The sequence below is a fragment of the Acartia tonsa genome, chromosome 10, assembly GCF_053477335.1.
Source record: "Acartia tonsa isolate MP-2025a chromosome 10, ASM5347733v1, whole genome shotgun sequence".
Lineage (NCBI taxonomy): Eukaryota > Metazoa > Arthropoda > Copepoda > Calanoida > Acartiidae > Acartia > Acartia tonsa.
Window position 1 is genome coordinate 4,015,448 of NC_137269.1, and position 15,241 is coordinate 4,030,688.

At 32.2% G+C, this 15,241-nt stretch overlaps 1 protein-coding gene across 1 annotated transcript; it reads right to left on the reverse strand.

Moving 5' to 3' along the window:
• Positions 1-1,212: 1,212 nt before the first annotated feature.
• Positions 1,213-13,665, reverse strand: LOC145330472 (uncharacterized). Its single transcript, XM_080175104.1, has 8 exons — positions 13,603-13,665; positions 12,353-12,422; positions 11,231-11,305; positions 10,884-10,969; positions 10,410-10,487; positions 8,847-8,930; positions 2,009-2,089; positions 1,213-1,380 (listed from the first exon to the last, which is right to left on the reverse strand). The coding sequence occupies exons 1-8, from the start codon at positions 13,608-13,610 to the stop codon at positions 1,263-1,265; spliced, it is 600 nt and encodes a 199-aa protein (XP_080031230.1). The 5' UTR covers positions 13,611-13,665; the 3' UTR covers positions 1,213-1,262.
• Positions 13,666-15,241: the final 1,576 nt, after the last annotated feature.

Genomic DNA, 15,241 nt, shown 5'->3' on the forward strand with positions numbered 1-15,241 from the left:
TTCCCCAAAATAAAATTTCCAATTTGTTTAACAAAATTTCTTTTAAAAATAGCTTAAGAATCAAATCCTTTTACATAAATAACTTTAATACAATACAAATCCTTCCTTAAAATTTAATTTTCTGCCGTTTTTTATATACTATTAGATTTTATTTCCTTGTGGTATATTCATTATTGTTATTTTTCCATTCATCTCAGGAACTAAGAAAAAAAAGATGTTCATTTATAAAAAAAAAAATTTTTAGGACGAACTTATGTACTCTAATGGGAAAGCCTAAACTGTCACGTGTGACGTCATAAAAATTCATCTCTTTTTTGGGGGGGTTTACTTTCCCAATTCTCTTCTCTTCCTTCCTTTTAGACGTATTTTTATGACGTCACACGTGATATTTTATGCTTTCTCACTCTAATTGGTACATTAACACTGAATACAAAAATAGTTATTTCTCGTATCGTGTTATAAACAGCTTTCCGCGGATTTCAAAATTGTGCCAAAACCCAGTTGTTTTGGCCCCAAGATGACGAAGGCATGGGCTAAAAAAACTGGTTTTTATCTTATGATTGTATATATCTATACTTGTAGAAGAAGGGGAAGAAAGTAACTAAAAATCAGTCAAATTACGTCATAAAAATGAGAGAAGAGGAGAAGTGGGAATGAAAACCCATGGGCTAAAAAAACTGTTTTTTTTCTTATGATTGTACATTTTTATACTTGTAGAAGTAGGGGGAGAAAGTCACTCAAAATCAGTCGAGTGACGTCATAAAAATGAGAGAGATAAGAGGAGAAGTAGGAAATAAAACCCCTAAAAAAGATATGGATATTTTTATGACTTCATTTGGCTGATTTTTAAGTGACTTTCTCCCCCTACTTGTAAAGAACTGGATAAAATACAATGCTAGACATAATTTTTCGTTATGGCTACAAACCGGTTCTAATCCACCGTATATTAATCGGTTTCGAAACTATATGTTAAAATATTTTCTAATTGCAAAGCAGAAGTTTGATCATCAAGAGGTTGGTCAATATATTTTTGTGAAGAAAACAATCTAATAAATTTCCAGGACCAGTATGTATATTCTCTAATAAGTAGAAGCTAACCAGTTCATCGTTTTGCTGACTCTCATTAAAGTCTTTGAAAATCAATCATTAGCGTAGGGAATATTAACACAGCCAAGTAGCAGAAAACAATTTGATAGCAAACAAAAAAGGTCATTTGAAAAGGGGGGCAGGTAGTTATCTGTATATACATCTATACTGTAGATCTATTCGTTCGTTGATGGTAGGAGTACATCCTTTTTATAGAGTAGCTTCGCTACTAATAACAACTCACTCTTAAACTTTAGGGTATGATTTTCAAGTTGTTTATTTTCTTCAATATTCCTTAAGATGAAAAAAAACAAGGATGACATCATCAATAAAAGCGAAGCTTAACAATTCTGAAGTCTATACAAAATAATGATGTATAATTCATGATTACATGAAGAAATTAATTTTATTACAATTTTTTTGGGGGAGAGGATATGAAATCACCTAAACCCAAGGTTTAATCCCAATAGATTTAACAATTACAAAGATCTTAAGCTTTAAACAGATATGTATATTATTTATTTTATTTAAAAATATATATCAAAGGCTTTGTTAAGTTCAAAGTGACATTAATTGTAGAAGCACGCGTACCAAGAGAAAGCCATCTATGATTCCATAAAAAAATAACATGATGTCTGTCTGTCTGTTTGTGTCTAAAGATTTTCCTCACTGCTGGACTGATATGGTTCTCCTTTACAGTGATGCTACTTATAGATAAATGGAAGGTCTATGACAATTTAAGTGGAGGGGGAGGGGGATTGGCCCTCCAACATGATAAATCACTGCTCCCCCCCCCCCGCCTCAAAAAATATTTTATCTTTCCTTTAAACGATATATTGAAAGTCAAGTGCCCCTAGAGACCTCTATCTAATTATACAGTATGAAGATCCACTCACCAAAAAAAAACAATAAAAATATCTACCGTAGATCTGTTGTTTTATTGAACTTTTTCGGCGGTGCGGGCTTCGTAAATTTCAATGTTGATCCATTAGAAGATTTATTCCTAAACAAAATTATAATAATACTAATCCAATTAGGACATACTAACCTTTTACTTATATAAATGCTTTGCTTATAACTTTCTCAATTGTCATATATTCAAGTTGCAGACAAGTTTAAGTTCTTACTCTTAATTACTCTTTAATTACTCTCAATTATTCTGGAAGAGTAAAGAGAACATTTATTAAAAAAGTTGCAATTGAGAGTCCACACACAGAACACTATCTGGTTTGGGGTCGAGTCTTATTAGACCAATTCAGCTATTTACAGACATCCTACTACTTCAACGAGTTTGCACAGGCAGATATTCCACCCCTTCAAAGTGCATAGTTAATTAATACATTTGTATTAATTAAACAGACAGCCATCCTACTGCTTTGGTGTCCTGACATACAAACAGACATCCCGCTACTTCAGAACTTTCCAGCTTAAATAATCAATAGTTTGAATTATTAATATATTTAACCATATAACCATTGCTAAATAAAGTTACATATTTAATCTTATTTACCCAAAAACTGCATTTAATCCAATATAAATAAGTACTTAAAAATCTGTTTGTATTTTCAGCCGCCAGTAAGCCTCAGGGAAATCAACCTTTTACAATTTTAAAAATCAACTGGAAGTCTTAACCTGATCAAAATATGACAATCCCTCTTTTGGAAAAAAAATCCAATACATCCAAACGGGTTTAGATTCAAGGCTTTATCACGGCTGCCGAGCCCTGATTTTATCTGTGTGTGTGTGTGTGTGTGTGTTTTTGTGGCTTTGTAATTTTATTTGTTATTTAATACCCTCCAAGAAACTAACTCCATGCAGATATTTACAAATATTCAAAAAAAGAAGAGATAAACTCTCCAACAATTTACCTATCTGTACCCATTTATAAACTTTTCTTCTACATCGATAGCTATATAAAGATTAGTATTTTTTTCCGGATAACCGGCAATATATTTTTTTTTATATTATACTACAAAAATCCCTTCTTTTCATAATTTAAATGCCTGTAATTTTCTTATTTTTGCAGCTAGATAATTTTTTTCAGAAATTTTTATAAATATGAAAATTTTATATTAAAAATCTCTAAACATAATTTTTGGCGGCGTCAGCTGGACTTGGCAGCTGCCAGCCACCGCAGCCGGCAGTGGGCTGCTACACGGCACCCGATTTTTATGAAGACATTTTTTTGTTTCTTTAATATCCGGTTATCCGGCGTTGGCCGGATATCCGACCCGATACCGGACATCCGGCATTAGAATTCAACCGGATATCCAGTATCCGGCCAAATAAGTATCTGGCCAACTCTAGTATTTATATTATAAAACTTTTTTCTTCAGGATAAGAAAAAGGACGATAAATTTACATATATCTTCAATGAAAATAAAAATATCCACTTTCTAGATTGAAATTATTGGTTGAAACGTTTCGACACCACTAGTTTGGAAACAACCATTCAAAATTAAAATGTTGCTCTACTTTTGGGAGAAATTATTTTTGTTAAAAACAATATTGTGTATAATACAAGTTTTTAAATTGAATGTATGACCCCTTTAAAAAACTCAGGAATAAGACAAAAGACTATAAAATTATGTACATTCCATCTATAATAAACAAAATTATCTTATCTGTAGATTACATTTGAAACTGCTAGTTTGTTCAATTTAATCAAAAATTGGAAGCCAACCAATGAGAGAATATGTTCATCATCAAGTACCAGTAAAATTTATCTTCCAATGTCCACTCCCTTCCTGGACTAGACTAGACTTACATACTACTTAGAAATCAACTGAAAATTGTTTGCCTATTTTTTTACCTAATATCCGAAATTGTACAGCAGATAACCCAAATATTGCAAAGCCTATTTTTTAGCTACTCTGGTCAAAGGGAAAAGCGATATAATGTATAAACGATTTTTACATTATACATTTAAAATTTTAATTTTTTCACATTTTCATTTTTTGGGGGGAATTTATAAGCTTTTATAGCTAGTAGTAAATGTTGAGATAGGATGAGGAAACTATGTACACAATCGGAAACTTAAATTCAGCTGACCTACTTACAAATTATACAGTTGGTGTTAATATAATATTGTAAAAAAACAAGTTTTTAGATTTCACATTTGTTATCATAAATATTCTGAATCTCATTCAGGAAGGGAGGGGGGCTGTTAATTACACTATTCCCCATAGTTTTATGATAATGTTTTCTTATTCAGTGTCTTAACAACTTTTGGGAATTTTTATGCATTTTGATTTTTGGGTTCATTAAGTTGAGTGTCCAAACATTTCAGCCACTATTCGTAATCTATAGAAGAAGTAACTTTATAATTGTCATGGGTATGTACACAAATTTATGGGCCATTGTCTTATCCCTTTAGATCCCTTATCAAAGTAGTTAGAACTTTTTAAACAAGTGTAGATTCTCGAACTACGGGTTAAGTATTATTATAACAAGGATGACAACATAAAAGCGAAGCTCTGAAACGATATGACAGACGAACATTAACTTTTGTTGAGTGTCAGAACTAAATATACAAAATATGAAAATATAAGGTTTGACAAAATTATACGTAAATTTGTTGCAAAACAGAAATACAGAATTCTATTTAAGGACATACTGACATTTTTAATACTTGTTTATAGAGATGCTTCGCTCATAATATTGTACCTTATTGTAATAGGAAACACTAATAAAAAATCGAATCAATCGGATTATTTTATCACATAAAAAATTGTTCTTAAAAAAGTAAAAAAATCAACATGTTTAAAATGAACGTACGGACATTCTGGTAACGATTATAGAGTTGCTACGCTTTCTAAATCGTACCTAACTACTACAGGAATTACCATGCAAAGTTTGAAATCAATAGGACAATTCTAACATGCCTAAATTAACGAATAAAAGCTAACTATCTCGGACAGACGTACGGACGGACGGACGTACGGACCGACCCTAATTATAGAAAAGCTTCGCTTTTAAAAATGATGATTGTTGCTTTTTAAACCAAGGCACTCCCTTGAAAAGTAAAAAGATTAATTAATTTTGGTAAAATGAAAAAACATCATTTACACTAACAACATATATGTAAATTTTTGTGTACAATGATAGGCTTATCTCTTTACAAAATGTTTTATAATACAACAAAAACTGTCACAAAAAAATGTGGAAACTTTCGTAATTCGGGATTCTTAAAAAAAAAATAGAGTTTATTTTCACTTGGGCTTCGTCCCACTGTGCGGCGGGGGTAACCCCAACTTTCTTTTAGTTTATTTTTGGTAGGGTGATACTGTCTTTTTTGGAGGGGTTAGGGGTATCCAACAACCAAGAAAATAGCTTAAAACCACCACAGGACCAATGGCTATATTCTTTAAAAAGTATCATCAAATTGGTTCAGCAATTACTTTTATCTTACAAAAAGGAAAAGAATTTCAGGGGAGTGGTTCTTTTTGTGGTGGGTGGATTTGTTCAACCCCTCAAGAAAATGGCTTAAAACCAACACAGGACCAGTAGGTATATTCAGCGGTTGATGAGATCTTGAGCTTCAGACGGACAGATAGAGAGACAGACAAACATCGTTCTACTTTGTATTATAGATTTTATGATTTTATTTATTTTTTCATCGAGAATTTGTATTAGAACAAAAGAACTGTTTTTAATAAGAGTTTTTTTATAAACTTGTCCCTACATTCTGTGATAAATATCAGAGAGCTAGGATTATGATACATTGGGCGGTTTATTACACCAGTCCCCAAAGTTATAAGATGACGTTTTCTTATTCGTTGGCAATGAAACGGTTGGGACTTGAATTTTGATTGGTTAGACCATACAATTGTGTGTTCAAACGTTTCAACCGCTAATTGTAATCTACAAACGGAGTTATTTATGTATTATCATTTGGGATGTATTTAAACTTATAGGCCATTGTGTTATGCCTTAGATCCATGGTAAAATATTCTGGAATATTTCATATTTATTTCCTTGTTTTCTCCTCTAATATTAGATAGTGGACGAACTCTTTCTAAATTTCATAAACTATCCAGAAGAATTATCTAAAAGTAACAGGATGTATGTCTGTACCGAAGGATGTTGTTTACCGCTGCACCGATATAGTTCTCATAGGTCCTGGAAAGGTTTAAAACTATTTTAGGGGAGTGTATCACCAACCTCGCAAGATAAATCACCCCTAGTAAAATATGACCAACCCGTCCCAACTATTATTTTACTTTTTCTATTTAAAACTAAAATAAAACTTTCCCCCCTTTTCAAGTGTTCCTAGGTCTCTAGGGGCATTGCCGCTAGTAAGATATAAAGTTGCATATTGTCTGTCAAATTGTTCATCTGTATGTCTGTCTTAACTTTTATCTGTCCATTTGTCAATACATCTGTCATTCAGTGTTTTCATATGTCTATCTATCAAACTACCCGTCTTTTAAGTTATCCATCCAATTACATTTCCTAAATCTGTCCATCTGTCTTAACTTCTTTCTCTCCATCTACCTGTCTATCCAACTATCTGTCTATCCATCTGTCTATCCATCTATCTGTCTGTCCATCCTTCTGTCAATCCATCTATATGTCTGTCCATTTATCTGTCTATCCATCTATCTGTCTGTCCATCCATCTATTAATTAATCTATCTCTTTATCCATCTATATATTCATTTATCTGTCTGTCCATTTATCTTTTTGTCCAACTATCTGTCTGTCCAACTATCTGTCTATCCAACTATCTGTCTATCCATCTATCTGTCTTTCAAACTATCTGTTTATCCATCTATCTATCTGTCTATCCATCGATCTGTCTGTCCAACTATCTGTCTATCCATTTATATGTCCATCCATTCATCTGTCTATCCATCTATCTGTCTGTCCAACTATCTGTCTATCCATCGATCTTTCTCCAACTATCTGTCTATCCATCTATATGTCCATCCATTCATCTATCTATCCATCTATCTGTCTCTCCATCCATCTGTCTATCCATCTATCTATCTGTCTATCCGTCTATCTGTCTGTCAAACTATCTGTCTATCCATCTATCTATCTGTCTATCCATCGATCTGTCTGTCCAACTATCTGTCTATCAATCTATATGTCCATCCATTCATCGTCTATCCATCTATCTGTCTCTCCATTCATCTGTCTATCCATCTATCTATCAGTCTATCCATCTATCTATCTGTCTGTCCAACTATCTGTCTATCCATCTATTTGTCTGTCCAACAATCTGTCTATCCATCTATATGTCTGTCCAACTATCTGTCTATCTATCTATATGTCTGTCCATCCATCTATTAATCAATCTATTATTCATTTATCTGTCTGTCCATCTATTTGTCAGTCCATCTATCTATATATCATCTACCTATATGTCCATCATTCTGTCCATCCAATTCTTTAATTTATAATACTAAGAATCATAAAATATTCAGGAATTTATCTAATTTTCTAAGAAAATGTCCGGGTTAAAGTTTTTGTTACCAACAGCGACCAGTTTGACATCACAAGTGTGTATACATTTACGCACAAAATTTTCAGAACCACAACTTCTTTATAATAAGTATACGTTCGTTTGTTAAATTATTATACCTAGGAAATTGATGTAGAAAATTATGAAAGGGGAAAAGTTGTCATCATTTTAGGTGCTTACAGGGACTTATTTGTCAGTTTATTATTAATCAAGATGGGGTAAAGGGGGACCGTTATTTTAGCCAGCTGCTAGTTTTACTTTATCAGAGAACAGTATAACATCTCAGTAATAATATAGCCATTACTATATAGAACTAGATGCATAGAAATATATATATATAAATCAAACAATAGCTGTTTTGATAAAACACTCAACGACAAATAGATGTGTGTTTTGTTTGATAAATTTAGACCACACTGTCCGTCTAATTATCTATCTATTCTAATATAGAAATTATCTATCTATCCTAATATGTATAGAAATTATTTATCTATCCTAATATGTATAGAAATTATCTATCTATCCTAATGTGCATAGAAATTATCTATCTATCCTAATGTGCATAGAAATTATCTATCTATCTTATTTGTAACTAGTAGTTAAAGCTTTATGCATCTTCCCTTGAGAAGTAGAATAAATGAAGAGAATTTCAAATTCTTATATAATATTTAAACAGTGCATGTACCTATGGGTCTAGAGAATAAGACAATAGCCGATAAATTGATGTACATCTCCAATGATAAAACTCAAAATTACCCCTTCTGTAGTTAAAAATTATAGTGGTTGAAACGTTGGAACACTCAACTTAATGAATCATCCATTCAAAATTCGCTCAAAAGTTGTTAAGCCAACGAATAAGACTGAAACTCTGAAGCGTTGTGACAGACGAACATTAACATTAAATATAAAAGTTTTGACAAAATTGTATGTAAATTTGATGCAAAACTTCTTAAATACTGACATTTTTAGGACGTGATTAAAGTAATGCTTAGCTTCTACCATTGTACCTTATTGTAATAGGAATAAGTACTTCAAAAATCTGATCAATTGGATGATTATATCGCATAAGAATTTGTAAAAAAAGATAAAAATCAACATGATTAAAACATTCTGGTAACGATTATAGAGTTGCTACGCTTTCTAAATCGTACCTAACTACTACAAAAATAATCATGCAAAGTTTGAAATCAATAGGACAATTCCAACAAAGTTTATAAAGTTAAAAAAGCTAACCGTTTCGAACGTATGGACCTACCCTAATTATAGAAGAGCTATCACAGCTATCTAATTACCTGAAATGTTCATTAAGTTCAGAAGTGATAGCCAAGAAATTTATATTAGCTGAAGAAACTGGCAATGACTGGTTGTTCCTTTCCCTGTAATGTAATTGTAAACAGATAGAAAATTAAGTAACATACTTTTCACCAGAAGCTAAGCCCCTAAAGGCGGTTCCAGGACAAACGCAGGAGTCGCAAACGTCGGAGTGGACAAATGCAGGAGTGTTAAAATATTAATTTAATTAAGTATTTCTATACAGATTAGGTTAGGTTAAGATATTAATGTTTAAAAAAGCCCCCCGCAATGTTTAGGCATTTAAAAAACCTATAAGATGGTCTAAAATAGGTTAGGTTAAGTGTCCACTCCGAAGTTTGGGACTCCTGCGATTGTCCTAGGACCCTAGAGGCACTTAGGAAGGGTGGGGGAGAAGTCGAACCCCATTTTCAATTTAATTATTAAAACGATAAAGTAAATAAAATTTCTCTTTAAGGGGTGGTTATTTTTTAGTTAGATTTCTCTTGAGAGTGTAATGGTACCCTCCCCTAAAATAGTTATAAACCTTCCCAGGACCTATTAGAAGCTACATTGTAAAAAAAACCTTAGCAGTTAAGCAGTTGGCGAGATCTTTCGATAGAGACAGACATATATCCTGTTACTTTTACATAAAGATTAGAGGCGCAGAATTAGATAGAACAAAAAGATATTAGCTGAATGTCTAGAAATATTTCACAAGGACTTTAATTTTCAGGAAGTTATTGGCGAAGGTAGGATCATAGGTCAAATAGTGAATAATAAAAAAAAAGTGGGAGAGGGTTAATAAACCCCTCTTAAAGGATAAATACTTTTGAAAAAATCCTCAACCTTTTTTGCTTTCTTAATGTGATATATAATACTAGCGGCTTCGTCCCTAGCCTCTAGGGGCTTTGCCCCAAGAGGTATAATTACATCTTTTATTACCTGGAGAGCCCCCACTCCACCACTATTTTAAATATTTTTTAAAAAAAATTGTGGGGGGATTTTTTGTTTTGGGGGGGGGGGTTGGGGGTGGGTCACCCCCAAGAAAAAAACCTAAAACCACAACAGGACCAGTAGGTATATTCCCTGAAGAGTAGAATCCGATCGGTTCAGTGGTTACCGAGATCTTAAGGGACAGATGGACAGCCAGACGGACAGACAAACAGACGGACGGACAGATATTATTCTACTTTTTATTATAGATTATTCCTTCGGTAGAATTAAATTTTATAAAGTACCCAAAATTTTACCAAATAAATAAGTAATCGTCGTTGTTATAAAATCTTGGGTACAAGTGTCCAATGTCCCCTCCCTAGCTCATATTTAACATACAATTTCTAGTTATAGAGTAGCTATGTGCTTGAAATAAAGCGTTTACATCAGGGCTCGGCAGCCGCCTGTAAGCCTCAGGGAACTCATCCTTTTAAAATTTTAAAAATCAGCTGGAAGTCTAAAACTAGTCAAAACATTGCAATCCCTTTTTAAAAATAAATAAAGGCACCCATTTAAATTTGAGGCTTCGTCGCGGCTGACGCGCGACTGCCGAGCCCTGGCTTCTATACCTTACATCATCTTTCATGTCAATATTTATAACTTGAACCTTTTCTTCGTTCAGCTTTAGAACTTCGTTTTTATCCTGCCTATAATATGATCAAATTTTATACTAGTTTATATTAATCGATATATGATCACTTGGACGTTGCATGGGATGTATTTAATAATTAATTTTATATCGATTGTCGTTTGCTTAGAGAGCAATTAGAAATTTTAAATTGTACTGGTATTTATTTACTAGTATTTATTCTATCTATATTTAGAAAAAAATATTAAATCTTAAAATATTAAAACAAAACTGGTATTAATTCCATGATTTTTATTTTAATGTTCGTAGAAAATTGTCTGTAAAAAGTACAATTATATTGTAGAAAACTGTATATAATACGATGCCATACATAAATTTTCACTATGGCTAAGAGCCGGTTCTAATCCTGCGGTAATTAATTGGTTTCGAAGCCATACTGGAAATAAAAGATTACTTATTGGCCTCTCTGGAATGAGTGAGATAGAATTTTAACACATCATAGGCTGCTTCAGTCTCCTCAGGGCTAGGGTGATCAGATAACTAAAAACAAGGATGACAACATCAATAAAAACAAAGTCTAAAATCAATGGTAGAACAAACGAACAGGAACACTTTTAGAGTGTCAAAACTTGAAAATCAGAATATTCGTTTAAAAGTATAAAATTGTGGCAAAGCTAGATAAATTAGTGTACTTTGTTATCCTAGGAATGTTTCTAAATTGTATCTTATTGTAAAAGTAATCATCATTCAAAGTTTAAAATCTATCTAGCTATCTGTCTATCCATCTATCTGTAAAAGTACCAACTGTTCCATTTTTTCTTGAAGTCCAGGTTCAGCAAAATTTTCAAAATGAAATTTCCCATCGATCTTCTTTACCTAAGAATAATTTAGCAAGGATGACAACATATATAAGGAACAAAGCAAAATTAAGTGAATTAGGGCTATTAACAGATCTATAGAATAGATGTATACATATAACAACCTGCCTCCCTTTTCCAATGACATTTTCGTCTGCTAGCAAATTGTTTTCTGCTACTTGGCTGTTTTAATATTCCCAACACTATTGGTTGATTTTCAAAGACCCAATTGAGAGTCGGCACAATGTACTTATATGGGGACAAACTTCCCCATCTAGTGTTTTACTCTAATGCGTAAAAATCTAAAATCTTAATCTAAAACTATACTTTTGCATCGAATACACAAATTGTCTCCCAATATTTGATTAAAAGACAGACGTACAAAGTTAATTATAGAGTTCATGCTGAACAATTTTTAGCACTTGAGGTTGGGGAGAGGGGAATAGGGGGGGGGGATACATGTCATCAGGGTCGATTTATCGGTAGGAGGGTGTTAACCTCCCAAAAACCTTATGACAGAATTACAGTCGAGTGAAATACAATATTTTCCACTAAAAATCAAAAGTTTTTCAAATAGCATCATCGACAGACCGACAGACAAAATAAGATACAGGATGGATACTTATTGCTTATTGGTCTGAGGAATCGACACAAAAAATCTTCCTAATATATCTTAAAAATTAGACGAGTAAACTAAATTTAATCTAAGATATCCCCCAATGCTTTGCAACAGAGGAAAATTATCCCTTATGTAAATTAAATCATTGGTCGAAAAGTTTGTACACTATAGATTGCAACAAACTAATCTCAATCTCAAGTATCCAAAGTGTTTGACCTTACGAATGGGATAACTTAGTTTAAAAAACTTTGAATACCAGTGTAATTGACAGTCCAATGTCCCCTTCCTCTCTATCTACCTATCGATCTATCTATCTATCTATCATAGAGAAAGTAATAAAAGAGAAGAATCAAGGTGAGGGGTGGGGAAGTAGTATTTTACAAGGAAAGTATTCAACCTTTTATTCTTTTTCCTTATGCTATCTATCTATCTATCTATCTCATATACCTCGCCCAGCTTCCTTAGATCTTTTGGTTGCCCAATTATACAATTATTTGACTTCTTCCAATCAAAAGCCCTAAAATGACTGTGTAAAATTGTTATTGATGGTGTGGCTTCGAAACCAATTTATATCCGCTGGATTAGAACGGTTCTCAGCTATACTGAAAAAAAATCATGTATAGCATTGAATTACAGACAATTTTCTATGAATATAAAAATAAAGAACATAAAATTAAAATCAGTCCTTCGGCCCCATGGAGCCAACAAAGCTGGTTTTAATCTTATAATATTTCATTATAACATCGGCGGAAAGCTGTCTTTAATACTATGCGATAAAACTATTAAACAACTATTATTGGTTCTTGTTATAGACAATTTTCCGCGAATAATAAGATTATTCTTACAGTGTTTATCTAATTTTCGTGGAAAACTGTCTACAATATGATTTTTCAGTACAGAACAGTTTTCCATTGGATATTAATCGGATTCAAAGCCATACTGGAATAGTTATTATCGCATCTTATTATAAATATACAATCATAAGATTTAAAAAAAAAACAGTTTTTATGGCCCCGAGATCCCGAAGGCACAAGCTAAAAAACTTGCTTTAATCTTATGATTGTACATTTTCCTATTCGTAGAAAACTGGATATAATACGATCCTAAAAATAATTTTTCAAGGTGGCTGAGAACCGGTTTTAATACATCGGATATTAATCGGTTTTAATTCATCAGTAACCTTTTTTAGGAAGATATAGTGAGTGTATTTCATTGGATACAAATGGATTCCTTTAATAATAAGGTACAATTTAGAAATCGTAACATCTCTATTCTAAGCAATTGATATGTTAATTTTTTTTTTGATAAATGGTGATTTTTGGGACAATAAGGTACAATATTATAAATGTAGTAACTTTACAATAATCGATCACTCTGTAATTTAGAAAAAAATATTTTTTTTAATAATAAAAGCGCTGTTAGTAAACTTTACTTTTATAAAGCAGCTTATAGTGCCTAATAATAAAAAAGTCATGCAATACAAATGACTTGACCAATGGTAGGCCAGTATACATTTTATCATTGATCAATTTAAATGTATACTGACCTATTATTGGTCATTTGTATTGTATGACGTCATTTATGTATCAGACACTATAAGCTGCTTCTGCTTTTATGGATGTTGCTACATTTGCTTATGGTTGCTTAGATGTCCGCTGATATGAACATATTTGGTTTCATAAATAGTAAATAATTACCCAAACATTTTTTTTTAAATAACTTAAAATATAAATAACACTTTTTGTTGTCAAAATTAAAACTAAATTTAGCATAAAGGAAGTTTTTAATCATGAATATTGATAAGAAAATTAAAATAGAGTTAAACCCCAAGATAGGCTGTTAAACACAATGATCCGTCCAAATTAAAGGAATCTCTTGCATAAGAAAAATTTTGGTATAGTCCCTTTCGTGACAACGCTTCTTAAGGAGCGTTTCGTCGTATTTTCAAAGTAGCTTTTGTTAGGTTATTTAGGTTAGGTGATTGCTCCGCAGGGTTAGGCAATTGGCCCCGCAGGATTAAGGAGCGTTTCGTCGTATTTTCAAAGTAGCTTTTGTTAGGTTATTTAGGTTAGGTTAGGTGATTGCTCCGCAGGGTTAGGCAATTGGCCCCGCAGGATTAGAGCCCAAAGCAGGGGCTAGAAATAGGGGAAAAGCTACTGTGAAAATACGACGAAACGCCCCTTAAGAGGCGTTACCACTAAAGGGACTATACCCTCAATTTTTTTGTTAATATTTAGTCACATATGATTCGTTCCAATAATACGAGCGACGATAAAATTTCCAGAAAGCTATTTTTTTCCTTAAAAAAATCAATTATTTATAGCTGTCTTAATTATGAGGTAAAAATAATACCCCCCTAACAAAGTAAGCCATTGAACAGATGTTCAGAGGTTATAAAAAAGTAATATTTGGAAAAATACAAAAAAAAATCGGACTGACATACATCACTATACAGTTGCTACACTGCAAATAATAAATATTCAAAATTTTAATTATAAATTTATTTTATATATGTATATATAATCTATTTCTATAATCATATTTTTTTTTAATAAGGAATAATTAATTAATTACATTCAACTAAATTAATTTAAATTATTACCAATATGGTAGGAATTATTTTAATATTATTTTAAACAGAGATATTACAATGTAAAAAAAATATTTTGGTTAATTTCGGGGGTGGGGAGGTGATTATAATGACTTTTAGGAATTAATTTTTAGGTACTAGCGGCGGTTCCCTTAGCATTTAGGGGCTCTGTATTAAAAGAAGTATTAGGGAGGGCAGAAAAGTAGCCTAAAACCATCCCAAGACTTAAATCTGATAGAAATAGCCATAAACCATCCCGGAACCAATATGAAGCTTCCCTTAAATGGAGAAGTCAATCGGTTCAGTAGTTATCAAAATCTTAGGCTAGTGACAAAAAACCTTACTACTTTATAAAATAGGACTCAGTTATAATCTTTTCTGCAGATTTATAAGACAAGCATTTGTCCGTCGGTAAAGATAAAAAATATTAGATTTTTGTAGGAAAAAATGAGAAATCGGCTTTAAAAATACATACCAACCCCAATTCATTGGTGAAAAATGTAAAACAAGATGTCTTTTCAAATGAGTAAAAACAAGGATGACAACATCCATAAGAAACAAAGCAAAAAAATCGTAAATGAAAATACGGACAATGAGATTTAAAAATTAACTTTACAAAGTGTCTCAAAAATCAGCCACATGACGTCATAAAAATAAGGAATAATCCATCTCTTTTTTAGGAGTTTTCTTTTCTTCTTATCTCCCTCATTTTTATGACGTCACATGGCTGATTTTTAAGACACTTT

Coding starts and splice junctions, on each gene's coding strand:
- LOC145330472 (XM_080175104.1), bottom strand. Junction 10,970..11,230: donor AAGAAAAAATGGAACAGTTG/GTACTTTTACAG, acceptor CCTTGTTTTTAG/TTATCTGATCACCCTAGCCC. Junction 1,381..2,008: donor AATAAAACAACAGATCTACG/GTAGATATTTTT, acceptor TTTCATCTTAAG/GAATATTGAAGAAAATAAAC.